At 49.9% G+C, this 14,544-nt stretch overlaps 4 protein-coding genes across 4 annotated transcripts; 3 read left to right on the top strand and 1 right to left on the bottom strand.

Annotated features, from left to right (window-relative positions):
• Positions 1-5,749: 5,749 nt before the first annotated feature.
• Aud_006516 (DUF1996 domain-containing protein) lies at positions 5,750-7,343 on the top strand (the record flags this gene model as incomplete). The annotated part of the gene is made up of 3 exons (XM_043291415.1): positions 5,750-5,927; positions 5,983-6,139; positions 6,197-7,343. The coding sequence occupies 3 exons, from the start codon at positions 5,750-5,752 to the stop codon at positions 7,341-7,343; spliced, it is 1,482 nt and encodes a 493-aa protein (XP_043147350.1).
• Positions 7,344-8,135: 792 nt separating this feature from the next.
• Aud_006515 (putative secreted peptide) lies at positions 8,136-8,907 on the top strand (the record flags this gene model as incomplete). The annotated part of the gene is made up of 2 exons (XM_043291414.1): positions 8,136-8,562; positions 8,639-8,907. 2 exons carry the CDS (start codon positions 8,136-8,138, stop codon positions 8,905-8,907), a joined length of 696 nt encoding a protein of 231 aa, XP_043147349.1.
• A 261-nt stretch (positions 8,908-9,168) lies between these two features.
• On the bottom strand, positions 9,169-11,283 carry Aud_006514 (LCCL domain-containing protein; the record flags this gene model as incomplete). Its single annotated transcript, XM_043291413.1, has 2 exons — positions 9,169-10,759; positions 10,814-11,283. The coding sequence occupies 2 exons, from the start codon at positions 11,281-11,283 to the stop codon at positions 9,169-9,171; spliced, it is 2,061 nt and encodes a 686-aa protein (XP_043147348.1).
• A 1,191-nt stretch (positions 11,284-12,474) lies between these two features.
• On the top strand, positions 12,475-14,420 carry Aud_006513 (putative aromatic amino acid aminotransferase; the record flags this gene model as incomplete). The annotated part of the gene is made up of 3 exons (XM_043291412.1): positions 12,475-12,619; positions 12,685-13,267; positions 13,361-14,420. 3 exons carry the CDS (start codon positions 12,475-12,477, stop codon positions 14,418-14,420), a joined length of 1,788 nt encoding a protein of 595 aa, XP_043147347.1.
• Between the last annotated feature and the right edge of the window lie 124 nt (positions 14,421-14,544).

Below are 14,544 nucleotides of genomic sequence, written 5' to 3'. Positions count from 1 at the left end.
AGCGAAAATCAGCAAAGCCAATGGATGCAAGAATAGCAATGGAGTCGAATTAGGAGTCCGGGCCGAGCTGCTGTGCTGGGGTATTCGCGTGGGCCGTCCGTAGGAAACTCTGAATGGGAACTCTGAATGGGGCCCCTCGAAATCACTGGCGCATAAGGGTTGTTCGCTATCGTGGTACTCAAGCCTTCGACTCGGAGGGACAGGTTGGCCGCTGCGGGATAACTAGATGTTATTGCTGCTATGGGCGTCGATATTGCTGGCCGGAGATGAGATAGGACTGAATCGTTGTTGCAGGCGGACACAGAGATCGAGATAGCGATACAGGGTACAACGATACAAGATACCAAGAGGGAAACAAGGTTACGAAACCTATATTGCCAATTGTCTGCCTGGTTGACTTATCAACAGACCGGAAAGTGTTGACGAGCACAAACTGCTAGACAAGCCTATTTGTCACAGGCGATCAAGACAGCAAGGGATGAGCCTGCACTGCAGTGCTAAAGTGGAGAGGTATGCGGAGAAGAGAAGGCGAGGTAAAGAGGGGGGCAAAAGAAGTAAGGGAAGATTGGAAAAAGTTATATGAGAATGGGATTGAGGGCTGGAGGTGAGTTTATAAGGAGTGAAAGACTTTTGTTGATATTCTCATGCTCACTGGAAGTGCTCGCAGTGTTCATTTCCTTCTTGGTGTCCACTTCCCCACTGCTGAGCGTGTGATTGTTTGATCCTAAATATCTGCATCTGTCCAGGAACAGTTTTCTAATGCAAACTATGTCATAGTCCTGAGAAATCTTTCAATTGATGAACCGAGAGGGCCGCTGCACTCTCATTCGTCGTTTGTTGGTAGAAGCCAGAAAGGAAACGGAGACGAAGCATAATGGATCTCTTGCCTGGTTTCCGATAGGATATCCCTTGGGGCAACTTCGAGGCAACTGAGAGGGCGCCACTGATTGCATATGTCTGGTTGACACGATCGTTGGCTGATCCTTAAGTTTCTTACTCCAGATGTGGCGCTCCTCTCCACTGCTGCATGTGGCTCCACTGCAAATTTTTTGACTCGTTACGGGATGACATAACCACACTTACAGTGTCTTTCTATCACCAATAATAAGGGATCCGTGAACTGCTAGTGAAGTACTGGTTCCAACTTACTGTCTCTCGATAGTGTGCGAGGACGTCATTTCCGCCTATGTAGGCTGGTATTCGGAAGTTATGATCCGCCACGAGAATCGGCTCGGGCTTTAGCAGATTGCTCTGCTCATTCGGGCCGACAGAATCCTCACGAGTCACGACTCTGGTGCTCTTTCACAGCATGATATGAACATGACACTCGCCAACAATTACAATTGCAATCTGAGCTCGATAGACCGGAAAAGCTGATATTGACCAGCGTCTCAGTTAATATGCCGTGTTGGAGAAACACTGAGGCATTAATGTTTTGTCAGTTATACTTAGTTCCGAGCTTTCTCCAGCCTCCCGCGGCGCCAACATGCGCGCTTTACAGTTTTCAGACTGGTGCCTGCGGATCTCACCGCAGTCCGGGTTTCTGATTTGTACGTTCCGAGGCGATGATGGCATGGTACACAACGTTGACTAACTAGTGCCGTGACCAGCGGCTTATGAATGATGCTTCATACATTTCGATACGGGGTACTCCATAGTCAATACCTACGCACTTTCCTCACTTCTAGATGGCACTTCTCCCAATCACCCTGGAAAGGACGTCACCTACCTCGCTCTGTAGTGATCACTGTTATTCTGACAATGCTGGCTTCATGTTTTCAGGTGTACATTGTCCTGGATTAACCGGATGGCTTGTAATCTCGTGACAGAATACCTAGACAGGGAGGTTACGGAATTTCCCCGCGGCTAACAGACTAACATAGCAGGCAGCGATCCATGCCAAGGCAGGTAATTGTTACCTGGACTAAGGGCAGCCTACGCTACAGTCTGCAGATCTCAGATCCGAGAGACTTCAAATTTGCAGATTATTCAACCCACCTTTACCATTGTGGCCTACAACAGTTGTGAGCTGTGATCACAGAGCAGGAAGGTTGCCGTCAACTCTGCACCGGAAACAGGCGGACGTATACAAGAATTCATTATTCTCACACAGTGATATCGTATGAACGCAGTCACGTCAATACCTTAGCATCCCGGGTACTCCCGGGAATACGGAGATGCCTGTTTCATTCGTGGTTGCAGCAGCTCATTGTAGGATGAACTGGGACAGCGTTACCCTTTTGGGATAGTGCTCCCCGAATGGGAATGGGGCACTAGTCGCTATATGGTCATCTTTCCCTGTAATAAAGGCAGGCTGGTGAAAGGGGAGGAGAGGAAGAGAGGGGGGGGGGAGGGGGGTGGTTTACAACTGGAATTTCAGATAGTGTGCTAAGAGGGAATTTCTCCATTTCGTGAAATCAATGTTGTAAGAGTAGGGCAGGTCCAAATTCGGACTATTAAATTTCATATAGTCAGTTTCCTCTCCCTTGGCTAAATGGAAATTATAGTCCAAGACGGTATTGGTGTCTGGGAATTGGTCAATACGCCTGAAGGCTACTGAGCAGGCTTGGTCGATAGACGAGATGGACTTGATAACCCCAAAAGGCCAGCGCAGTATCAAAGTCTTTCGCTCTGGCCAAGTGATGTGAGACAAACGTCAGTCAGTGAGAATCGGCAGAGAGTTAGATTTGCACTCTGGCTGCATTTCCAGCCCGTGCGAAGCGTTACAGCTGCGTTTGGGGCTGAAACCGTCAAGACCTTGGTCTGAGTTCATGACTGCGACGCGACACGAAGGAAGAGTGCTGTCAGGAGGTTGACCGACGTAAATAGGATCAAGGCTTGTAGTGATTAAGGGACGTTTTATGGGAGGTGGTGGCTGGGGTTGCTAGTTTGTAGATAGCGAATCATATTTTGTTTTCATAGAGAAGGGTACGATGTATGGTGAAGTGGTTTGTAGCAATATATCTTATGGTGACAGGACACCAGTGGGAAGTACGGAGTTAGCGAGGGTTAAAGGGTAAAATATAGCTGCACGACACAATATTAGGAAGAGGAAGGCACACTGCTCATCCAGTGCTATCAGGGGATGAAAATTGACTGAACCAGACTCGGATCGGGATTGAATCGAGTGCTTGTCTGTATCAAGCTTCGTCAGCGAGATGGAAGCTGTTTTGTGTGTATAGAGAGATGGTGCAATTGGCCCACCGTTCGCGATGTGGCTTCCTAGAATAAATGAGACATGCTTTGCGATCGATGAGATCTCGAAGGCGACGTCGATTTAGAGAATTTGCTAAAGCCGAACACTAAGGACATGAATAGCAGAATTGACGATGATTATGTCTTCTTCCACATCAGGAGAGCCCGCCAACTGGGCAAGAACCCCATCCAATCAGCACTGATGTCACTGTGTTTCAGACTTGGGTCTAACAAACTCTCAGGAGTCAGCGCAAGGAGACGAAACGAAATCAGAAAAAAGGGAGATGAGCACAAAGATGAAACCGCTAAAAGCCGCTAAGAACCGCCGCCAAGCATCAACCTGCGTGGACAATATCCAATCACCAGCCATAGCGTCTATTGCCTCCCACTAGTCAGGAACAAGGGAAATCATCTTATGATCTTCGCTATGAGCACATGGAGTTGCTCCTTTTGCTACTTTAGCATAGGACATGATAATCAGAGGATCTGATTCTCCAGTGTCAGAGTCAGATCATATCATCGTTGATCTTCAGGGGCATACAAGTCCGTAACTCCAACAAACAGGTATTTTGAATTCTGAATCATGAAGAACAGCACACACTATATTAACAAAGGTGGATATCTCTTAAGACGCCGTCGGGGGCGCAGCGCCTCCCTTGGCCCCTCTAGTATCTATCTGCTCTGTAGCATGTTGGTTATCCAGGTAAGAGAGCATCTATGAAACGCCCTTGTCAACCACCAATAATGCGTGTGTGTATCAGTTTCAAACCATCCTGCTAATTTTATTCTGTTTGATCATTTCGAGTTTATTAGGTGGTTTTCATTGATAAAGACCCGCTGAACACGATCTTCACATCATTTTAACCCTCAGAAACAATTTCCCAGCCGCGCGCCCCCCCTCGAGCCCCTCGATCCCACTTCCCAAACCCCCGCGGCTCGATAGCGTCCTGTTGTTGGGAAACCATCGGCGATAGTCTGCGTCGTCAGTCATTGATAGGTATTATTGAGCAGCTTGGAGGCTTGATCAAGTGGATGTCACAGTACAGAATCTTCCTATCATAGTGTGGACTTGACTCTGGTGTGGGTGATTGTCGCCCTGGTCAAACACCAGAGGATTATTCGGCTCTTAGCAGTCCCAGGCCAAGCACGGCCACGTATTGTCTTCAAACTTCTTGCTCAAGGAGAAGACAAGAAAGAAAGGGATGAGTTTGAGAATAATAATAGTACCTACAGAGCACGCACGGGACAGATGAAAGGTTTTCTGGTAAACGTCTTCGCTTAAGGCTCTGGTGGTGCCGCTCATTAATAACTGGAGATTGGATCTTGATATCGCCAACCACTACAAATTATTACTGCTACCACTAAAAAAAAGCTCAGACCCCAGATTCAAAATCGTTTCCATAGAGCTAATCGAATTAGGCTCTTTGAAAGTTCATTTTCATCTGCACTCCAGACATCTTCTCCTTTTATTCGTAGGTACTTTTATTTAACAGAGAGGATGCTCCATACTTCATAGACCCTGGCTAAATCTCCCTTCTTTCACGTCTTCTTCTACCTCGACCTCCGACCATCCCTTGTGCTCCCCTTCACTCATTATTTCATTCATTCATTCATTCATTCTTAGACGCTCTGGTCGTCTTGTTCACTCTTTTGAGTACTTTTCGGATTTCGGTCATTCTCTGTCGCACCGTTGCTTCTTCTCCCACTTTTCATCGTTCGTTTCCACGCCTCTCTGGTGATCGGCTGGTCTGAGAGTACAACTGAGCTTTTCGAGATTCATACCGAACAACTTCCTCCATAAAGGACTTTTGGAAGGTCCTACATTCCAGTCTCATTCGCCCGCATTACATCGAATCGACTATTCGGTTTTCCGCCCCTCAAGAATTCATACAACAAACACAAGACCAATAGGAACAGCCCCTCAACAGAAGGGTATGTACCTTTTTCCATTTGCTCTACCTTCCTTGTCCCCTTCTTTCAAGCTGGCCAATACTCTTTGATCACCCTTTCTCTTTATCTACAATTGTCCTGGTTCACCTTGTGGGGCTGTGATGTAGCGGAGAATGTGACTACCCACCCTCGCTGCAAGGGACATTCCCGTCCCTAAGATGAACCACTTGGGTTGAAACGGTTTTGAAGCTCTTCCTTTGTACCGTGGGGCTTGTCCTTGACTGGATCTTGGTCAGTGCGCTGTGCCTTGAATGTGCAATGCGCGATGTGCAAGTTATGCCAATATTGTTGTTGTTATTGTTGTTGTTGACGTTGATGTTTGGCCTTGGACTGCCTGGTATTTACTATCTCCAGCCGGCTGCTGCGCGGTAGTCCGGACATACTACCTGCAGCTCATGTACCCCCGACTTCAACGGCATCAACATCGCGAACGGTCTCTTTTTGGGCCTTTCATTCCTTTCTTACACTCATTTTGTTATATTTCTGTGTCTGGTTCATACTCACTGCTCCTGGTGACGCTTCTAGCCGACCATTTCTCTCGTTACAATCCGACATCAGATCCGCTCATTCAAAACTGAAACCACAGTCTAGAAACGCGACTATTATGGCTCGAATGATGAGGCTGCATGTCGGCCTCGTGACCGGTTTACTGGCCTTATCCGGCCTCACTGACGCCTTCTGGCGTCTTCCCTGCCGTGGACGGACTGGTCTTGCCAGAATCGACCCTCTCATGGATCCTGGCAAGCCTTCGTCCCACGTGCATGCAGTTCATGGTTCTGGCGGTTAGTGGGATGGCCCTTATCCGCACTTGAGTTCGTACTGATGATCTTTGGATAGGCTTTTCTATGTCGGCTACCGGGGCTGACTTGAAGGCGTCAAGCTGTACCTCATGCGCGGTTACTCAGGACAAGTCCGCGTATTGGATTCCAGCGCTCTACTTTATGCATGAGAATGGGGATGCCGAAATTGTCAATCAGGTTGGAGGCATGCTCGCGTAAGTGTAGTCTCCAAGTTGAAACGCAGGCACTAGCTCACGATGCGTCGACAATAGTTATTACCTGCTTTACGGAGAGAACGTGACCGCGTTTCCCGACAACTTCCGCATGATTGCTGGCGATACATACCTGCGCGACTTTCCCTGGCCGATCCCCGACCCTCCCAAGTCGGAATGGACAGGCAAGCAAGCATCGCAGGCTGCTCTTCGGCAGAAGGCGATCGGTTTCAACTGTCTGAACTACGCTCTAGATCCTGAACCTTCTCTTGGCCGCCATTTCCTTCCAAACAAGACATACCTGGATGAGCACTGCACCGACGGTGTCCGGTTCGAGTTGATGTTCCCTTCGTGCTGGAACGGCAAGGATGTCGACTCGGATGATCACAAATCACATGTGGCCTATCCCTCGCTGGTTATGGACGGTACATGTCCCGAGGGCTTCGAGACACGCGTTGTCTCTCTCTTCTACGAGTCCATCTGGGATACATATGCGTTCAAGGACAAGAAGGGCTACTTCGTTATCTCCAACGGCGATCCTACAGGATTTGGTTATCATGGCGACTTCATGCACGGCTGGGAATCGGGTGTCCTACAGCAGGCAGTGGAGCAGTGCACCAACCCTTCGGGTGAGATTGAGGACTGCGCCGTTTTCGATATTCAGAGCGAGGACAAGCAACGACAGTGCGCATTCGATATGCCGACCGCCTTGAAGAACGAAAAGGTGACTTTAACTAGGGGCGGTCTTCCCAACAAGCTCGCAGTCCAGTGGGGGCCCGCCTATGCCAGCGATGTCGCCGCTTCCGTCAGCTCCGTGGTCTCCAGCGCGTTCAGTGCAGCCACTGAAGCGGTGGCCTCGGTCTCTGCGGACTTGGCGCTCCATGCCAGCGCCTTTGGCAACAACCTGCAAGTCAGCAAGCCGACCACGACCTGGACTCCGACTCCTACCACATCCTATATTCAGAGTGCCGTCACTCAAGAGGTTGTCTATATCGAGCAGGAGATTATCGTCTGGGTTGACGGTCTGAACAACATCCTTGGGACCGGTACCGGTAGCATAGAGACGTTGTCAACCACCACATCCACCACCACCCGGGTCGTCTCGACTGTTGTCACTGTTCCCACGGAAACACCGGTGAAGAGAGAAGAGCATGTTCACCATGTCCACAAGCGTCATGGCCACGGCCACCTTCACCAAAGGGGCTAGGCGCCTTCTGTCTTCTACGTAGGGTACCTTGTTCTTGTTGCCTGATGTTTCAGTTCTGCACGAACATCTGACTCCAAGTCCCTCTTTGGATGTTGACTAACATCAGATTTTGTTCTCGCGCCTTGATTTCCAGGATATCCCCTTTTTTTTTTTTTTTTCCTGTTGTCAATTTTCTTCCTTTTTTTCTGTACATTTTGCAACCTACCGCTTTCTCCCTGAGGGAGGAGGCTGGACATCGTCATGTTCATTCGCTCGATGAGCTGATAAGTCCTGTTGAATATATGAATTGAAATCAAGACTGGAGAAATCCGGTATTTCCGCTTGGCCCCGGGGCTTTTTAAAAATAGTATTATCATTTTCTTACTGAATCATTTGAGCAACGTGACAAGCTGACTTTAGTGAGACACCCGGCCATCCTGTCACCAACCACAAAATCCTGTGTTGGGCAGTCTTGGCCGTCGATCCATCCTGCATTAGCAACGATCCAATCACTGCGCCGAACGGGTGGCTTCGACAGCCTGCTTGAAGTGCCGTCACGGCCCTGGCACTGCATGTCTAAGACATTTTGCCTTGATAAGCTCGTAAGGATGTACTCATCCTCTCAGCTCTGAGCGGCTGAACCAAATATAGCTCGGTACTACGTACTCCGCATTACTACCTCCTTGTACCCTGTCAAAAAAAACCAACATATAGAATCAAGACTATAAAGACGACCTCCCCTCATAATCCCTCCCTCACAAATCACTCCAAACCACTCAGTAACCCAAAAAAAGAAGCCTGAACACCATCAAAATGGCCGCAACTATCCTCCACCTCCTCCTCGCAGCCGCAGCCGTCTCGGTCTCGGCCTCGACCCTCCCATCCCCCACCCCAACCCAAACACCAACAACCCTAGCAACAACAACAGCAGCAGCCTCCATCACCACAGCCCCAGCCTCAACCCCAACCTGCGGACCAGGCTCCACCCTCCTCCACACAACAGACTGCACAATGGGCACCCCAGTCTCCTACTGCCACAGCGCGCCTCCCCCAATCTCCTGCTCGGCGGGCTACTTTCCAGGCGTCTGGCACCCAGGGCACTGCATAGAGGCCTCGACGTGCTACCCCGTTGACGCGAGCTGGATTACAACCAAGTGCTCGAACGGCGGGATCCCGTGGAGGACGTCGACGCTGTATGAGGGTGTGCTGGCGGGCGAGACGACCAGTACGACGATTAGCAGTGAGTTTTGAGTTCCCCTCCCCGCCTTCTCTTCGGGGTCCCGGCATGATGAAGAGGCTAATGTGGTGAATGATAGTCGTGTCGTGCTCCTGCGCCATGGATCAGTGGTACAGTGCGACCCTGCTGCCTGGACGGTCGACTGTGGATACCTTCTGCATGCCGTCGAGTAATTGTCCTGCTGGGATGACCACTGCCACCTCCACCGCTGAGTATTGTATTACTTCGCCGGCGGCGTGTGCCAGTGAGGGCATTCCTACGACGACTAAGAGTTGCCAGTGTGAGCAGCCGGGTCAGACGGCGGTTTATCCGACCGAAGTGGGAGCTGCTGCGACTGGTTGTGCTTGAAAAAGTAAACTACGGAGTAAATGAATAGATGTATGACGAGAATACTGCTGCTAGACTGTTGGAGAAGGATGCGGAGATAGATCGAAATCAATTGAGAACCAAACGCGGGATAAGAAGTCATAGTCTTGTCAATGAATATCCTCCGAACAGCGCCTAATATCCAACCCTATCATAAGAATGTATCTAATCGTTTATACCATCTAACCGAGTCTTTTGTCGTCAAAATCATAAACCAAGGTACGATATATCAGGGTATCACATCTAAGCCTTCGGGGGCGCTGGTGGGAGCCACGACCCGTCTTCAAGCCAAACACCTGTTGGTCCGTACTTGCCCGCTTCAGCTCCTCGAAGGAAGGCGAAGCGGAAGAAGAGATCCTCGGGTTTCTCGTCATCCTTCGCATCGGTGACAGCGACGCCGGCGTCCGGGTCACTCTCAATCGTAGAACCGTGCAACAACTCGAGACCACTATGTCCATGTCGGTGCCAAGTGAATTCTCCGCGCTTATCCTCGTCCAAGTACCCTCGCCAGCGTTCCACATCATTGACCAAAACGCTGACTCCGTCGACATCGAGCTTAGCCATGCGTTCCCTCTCCCATAGCTCGAAAGTGATGTTACCATTGCCACGATACCCGGGGGAGCCCGCATCAGGAAGCGAAATAATGACAGACGCCTCTGTGATGTTGGGGTATGTTGACCCCCACCAACCCTTGACTCCGTCAAAGCCCGGTAGCTCTCCTAAGGCTGTCGGTGTCTCAATGATGGATGCGAAGCCCCAGCGCGCCACACCATTGATGAATAACCCAAGTAGCAGCCCTTGATATATCAGCGACGGTCGCGTGGGAAATCCCGTCCCCGGCATCAGCAGGATGGCAAGAATGTAATGGTGAATCCGAAGACGGAGCCCGGGTAGTGGAAGCAGAATCAGGAGGATGAGACCCATGGTACAGTACACCTTGAGATAATGCGGCATCAGGCCACCCTGGCGGATTTGCCAGGCCTGGCTGAGGATAACTAGGACCACGGTCGGAATCACCAGAGCCAACGCCAATTTCGCTCCCGGTTGCTGCTGAATATCATGAGGGGTCAGTCTCTCCAGCGGAATCAATCTCGCAAAAGTGTAATTGTTCAAAGCGCCGATGAAAGCGGGTGGCAAGTATAAGAATGTTTTGGTAAACTGGAACTTTGGCTGAGAAAGGGGCGTCAGGAGAGGACGCGCGCAATACTTGTACAGCACGTAGACTACAAATGATGCTGGTAATAACCGCGCAAGTAGAGTGGACACAAGGTCGGCGAACTGGGGAATCGACGGCGGATCAGACACCAACCCCACTTGGCAAAAGAGCATGGAAAAGGTGCTGAAGAACAGGACAGGCGGCGACGTCGAGAAGAGCCACAGAAGTGTGAGGGCGGCAATGGTTATGCCCAGGAGAGTCCATCTTGGATCTGCTGGGCAAGTAGCCTGGGAGGAAGCCAGGTCGACGAAGCTGAAGGCCTTTGGGAAAGTCGACGGAAAGCCCACAGACTGAATCCCGTTCTGTTTCGAAGCAGGGAATGAGTGCGCCGCTCCTTCTAGCTTCACAACACCGCAGCCGCCAACTGCGTTCGTAATGACACCAGCATGGATAGCGGCCTGGCACACGAAACTGTCAGCTCGGTAAACACCGGGCTCGGATGAATCTGCTTGTGGTCCTCCGACGACTAGTCCTCGGTAGCTGTAAGTCTGGTTGCCAACGGTGTGAGGTTGCAACAATTTGACATCGTGACAGTTTGCCGGACAACGGAAGGCAACGGTCGAGGCAGAAAACGGACGGCAATCGTTCCCGTTGAGACCGCATCCATTTCCATGCTCCCTGATAGGTAGTCAGAACAGGCTCTTAAACACATATCAAGCAAGGCATCCTCACCAAAAGGTCGTCGAACACGAAAGGGTTTGCGGTCGTCCATACCCCTCGATGTAGCCAGCCGAGCGAGATTGAAGCAGAACAATGGTCCAAGGAGTAAACCAAGCGATATAGAGGAGTACAAGTAAGGAGATCTTGTGCTTCCGCTTAGGGAAGAATCGGTCCAGATAACGGACCGGAAGCTCTTGGATTTGCAGGAATAGCGGTTTCAGCAGCAGCGAATGTGGAGGACTCGGGCCCTTCACCCAGTTCGCAGTAGCGCGTCCAACCTTTCGAATAGGCAGAGGGACCCAGCCCCAGCGAAACGACTTGGAGGATTCCCGTAACCAGACGGGAACATAACTGGAGCCGGTCTCTTCATCTCGAGGGAGCAAACAGTCGTCGGAAGCATCGGAATCCGCATCACGATTCTCGGAGTCGACCACTGGTGGGATATAGACTCGGAAACCGTCCTCGGGACCTTCACCAATCATTGTGAGATGTCTCTATAAAATATATATCAAGCCAGCGACAGATATCAATATCAAGACTGGGAGTCGGCGGAACAAGAAGGCTAATCGATAGAAGCCGATAAGATCGCCAGAGTGGGGGCAAGACGACTAGTAGTAAAAAGAATGAATTTCACAGCATTGAAAGAACACCATTCATTCTCTTCCGGGATAGAAAGGCATGTCCCCCAACGTTACAGATGATAATGAGGGTATATTGGGTTATCCAAAGAATAGAACGATGGAAAGGTGAGAGTCGGGCAAGAATTGGCGGGGGGATGCCATTGTCCGACTGAAGATCGACAGCGGCCTTAGTCATCGCCTGTCAGCTGTCTTGAGAAGAGCCTATCACACAGGATTATCTAAGCTTGTGGCGCGAAAGATATTTGGAGGTGGCAAAGAAAGATATTCGGATAGGATTGGGAAGGAGTAGTAGTGTTATTCGCTGGTGAAGAAAGATAAAATAGCCCTTTGTAGCGGACTGGTGAGACTTTAAACAGATCGATGTATGCAGAGATGTACTATGACTATCAACATATGAAAATGTGGAGCTTTGGATTTCCCCAGATCTACATCATTCTTAGCACAAATGCAGTTGTAATACAATTGCCAACGATTGCCGCACGTCAAACACTGGTTAGATATCTGCCAAGTAGATCCTAATCTCTCTCTAGTTGTTGATGCGATGCTATCATGCTTGTTTGATCGTTGACACCCCACGTTCTTACGATGCTTTACCATCCCGCAGTACGACCGCGCTCATCAATGTATCCGACTTGGACCACTGTTCATTCAAATCGAGCGTTGAGTGTGCTTCCGCGGATATTCTTTGGACTGATCCTATTTTACGGTCCTCTGAGCAATCATTCGCCGGATTAGCAATCGCACACAAGAGATGAGATAGGTAGATACGTAGGAAATTACCGACGCCAAGAGGCAGGGCCAGCAACGGCGCCCCCAGATGGCCCACTATCTAGCCGTTGAGGCTGCTTATCAATCATGACATTTATGATGATTCTCCAGTAGTCGACCAGCAGGAGATAACGGGCAGGATCCGTGGTCCCTTTATCAGGGTGCCCTGATTCTTATCCCCTGGTTGACCTGGTGCTTGTCTTTCTTTTCCCCCATTCACTATTTCCCTCATCAAATTGCTGTGAAAGGACTTGATTGCTCAAGATGGCTCGGTTGAAGCAAAAGGAGCTGTCCGCTCCATTGGACTTGTCACATCACTTCTCCTCTACTACAGCTCGGCGTGAGTCGAGTAATCTCAAGAGATTATACAAGTACTATGTCATCCCGGGCATGGGAAACCTCTCTGGCGGTATGCAGGGCGAGCTCTTTCTGATAATATCGTTTAAACCAATACATTTGACTCATTTCCTCCAGGCATGCCTCACGCTTCATATTTCCCGTATGACACGCTAGAAGCTGCCGTTGCTCATCCTCAGCGTTTCGGCCCTAACCCGGACAACGGCAAATCGGCGCCGCAGAAAGATACAGATTCACTAACGCGCGTGCTTGTCCCCAAAGAGAGCAAAACGGACGATTTGGAAAAGAAAATCGACATCACCACTGCCCTGCAGTACGGCACGGCACAAGGATTACCTCCTATGGCATCATTCGTTCGGAATTTCACAAGGGAGCATCTGCACCCCAATGTGCCGTATGCGGGTGGTCCAGAAACTCTGCTCAGCTGCGGTGCGACCGATGGATTCAACAAAGTTATCGAAACTTTCACAAACATTTGGACTCCAGATAGGGATCCGATTCGACAGCGTGAAGGCATCGTCTGCGAGGAGTTTGTTTACATGAATGCCATACAAACAGCTCGGCCTCGTGGTCTCAACATAGCCGCGGTCACTATGGATGCCCAAGGTATACTGGCATACGGCAAAGGTGGTCTGGCCGATGTTCTCGAAAACTGGGATTACCGCAAAGGACGTCGTCCTCATTTGTTGTACACCATCACGTAAGTTCGTCAGTCAAGACCGTTATTGGTCGTTGCAATACTTGGTGCAGGCGATGCCAGCTAACGGTTCCGCTCTTTCTCACGCGGCTGCAGGATTGGTCAAAATCCTACGGGAGGTACCATGTCAGTCAATCGCAGGAAAGAGATCTACGCTCTATGCCAGCGGTACGACGTTATCATCGTCGAGGACGATCCGTATTGGAATTTGCAGTATCCCTCTGCTCAAAGAATGGCAGCTCGTTACCGTAACACACCCATTGACGAGGCACTTATCACGCAAAATTATAATGCTCACGGAAAATCGTCCGGGTACCCATTTTTGGACTCTCTTGTGCCATCGTTTATGTCTCTAGATACAGATGGACGAGTCATTCGATTGGACACTTTCTCCAAGACCATTGCGCCTGGTTGCCGCTTGGGTTGGATTACTGCACAGCCTGCCGTCATCGAGAGGATCACCCGTCTCACTGAGACTTCGACACAATTTCCATCCGGTTTTGTCCAGGCCATGGTGTCGGGGATGATCCTAGGTCAACAAGGTGATGAATATGTTACTGACCCCAAAAGCAAAAACAAATCGGGCTGGAAGATGGATGGCTGGGTTCGCTGGCTTGAGGGCCTTCGAGGATCATATGAGCGGCGCATGCAGGCCATGTGCATCAGTCTTGAAGAAGGCAAGTATGTCATCAAAGGCGACGGATCAGAGCCCTCCGAGTCGAGCGAGGAAAGTGGCTGGGAGGTGATTGACAAAGTTCAAATGTATGACTTCACTTGGCCCATGGGGGGTATGTTTGTCTGGATCAAGGTACACTTCAATACCCATCCTCTGTATGAGAAATACTCGCTCGAAACGCTGTCCAAGGCGGTGTGGGTGCACATGACACAGGAGCCATTTTTGTGTCTTATGGTTCCAGGCGACTTGTTTGCGCCCTCAGAAAAGGCCTTGGATCAAGCCTGGCAGTACTTCCGCCTATGTTTTGCCCCAATGCCTGAGAAGGATGTGGCGATGCTTACCAGCAGACTGGTGGAGGGTTTCCGCGCATTCTGGCAAAGGAAGGATCTGGATGGCTTGGATGATACTGAGGAATTATCGCAGAAGTTTAGGAATTTGCAGGTAGAAGGCGTTGGAAATATGATGGGAATTGGTTGTTAAATGTTTATAATAGCATCAAGGCGATTTGGTTGAGCGATTTCAGTATTAGTCAAGATTCGAGACCCCATTTAGGAGATATCCTCCTTTACAAAGCCGTGGATCAGTCATCCTTCATAATGATAGA

Source organism: Aspergillus udagawae (genome assembly GCF_001078395.1).
Source record: "Aspergillus udagawae IFM 46973 DNA, scaffold_4, whole genome shotgun sequence".
Classification (NCBI taxonomy): domain Eukaryota; kingdom Fungi; phylum Ascomycota; class Eurotiomycetes; order Eurotiales; family Aspergillaceae; genus Aspergillus; species Aspergillus udagawae.
This window is presented reverse-complemented; position numbering and strand designations above follow the sequence as displayed.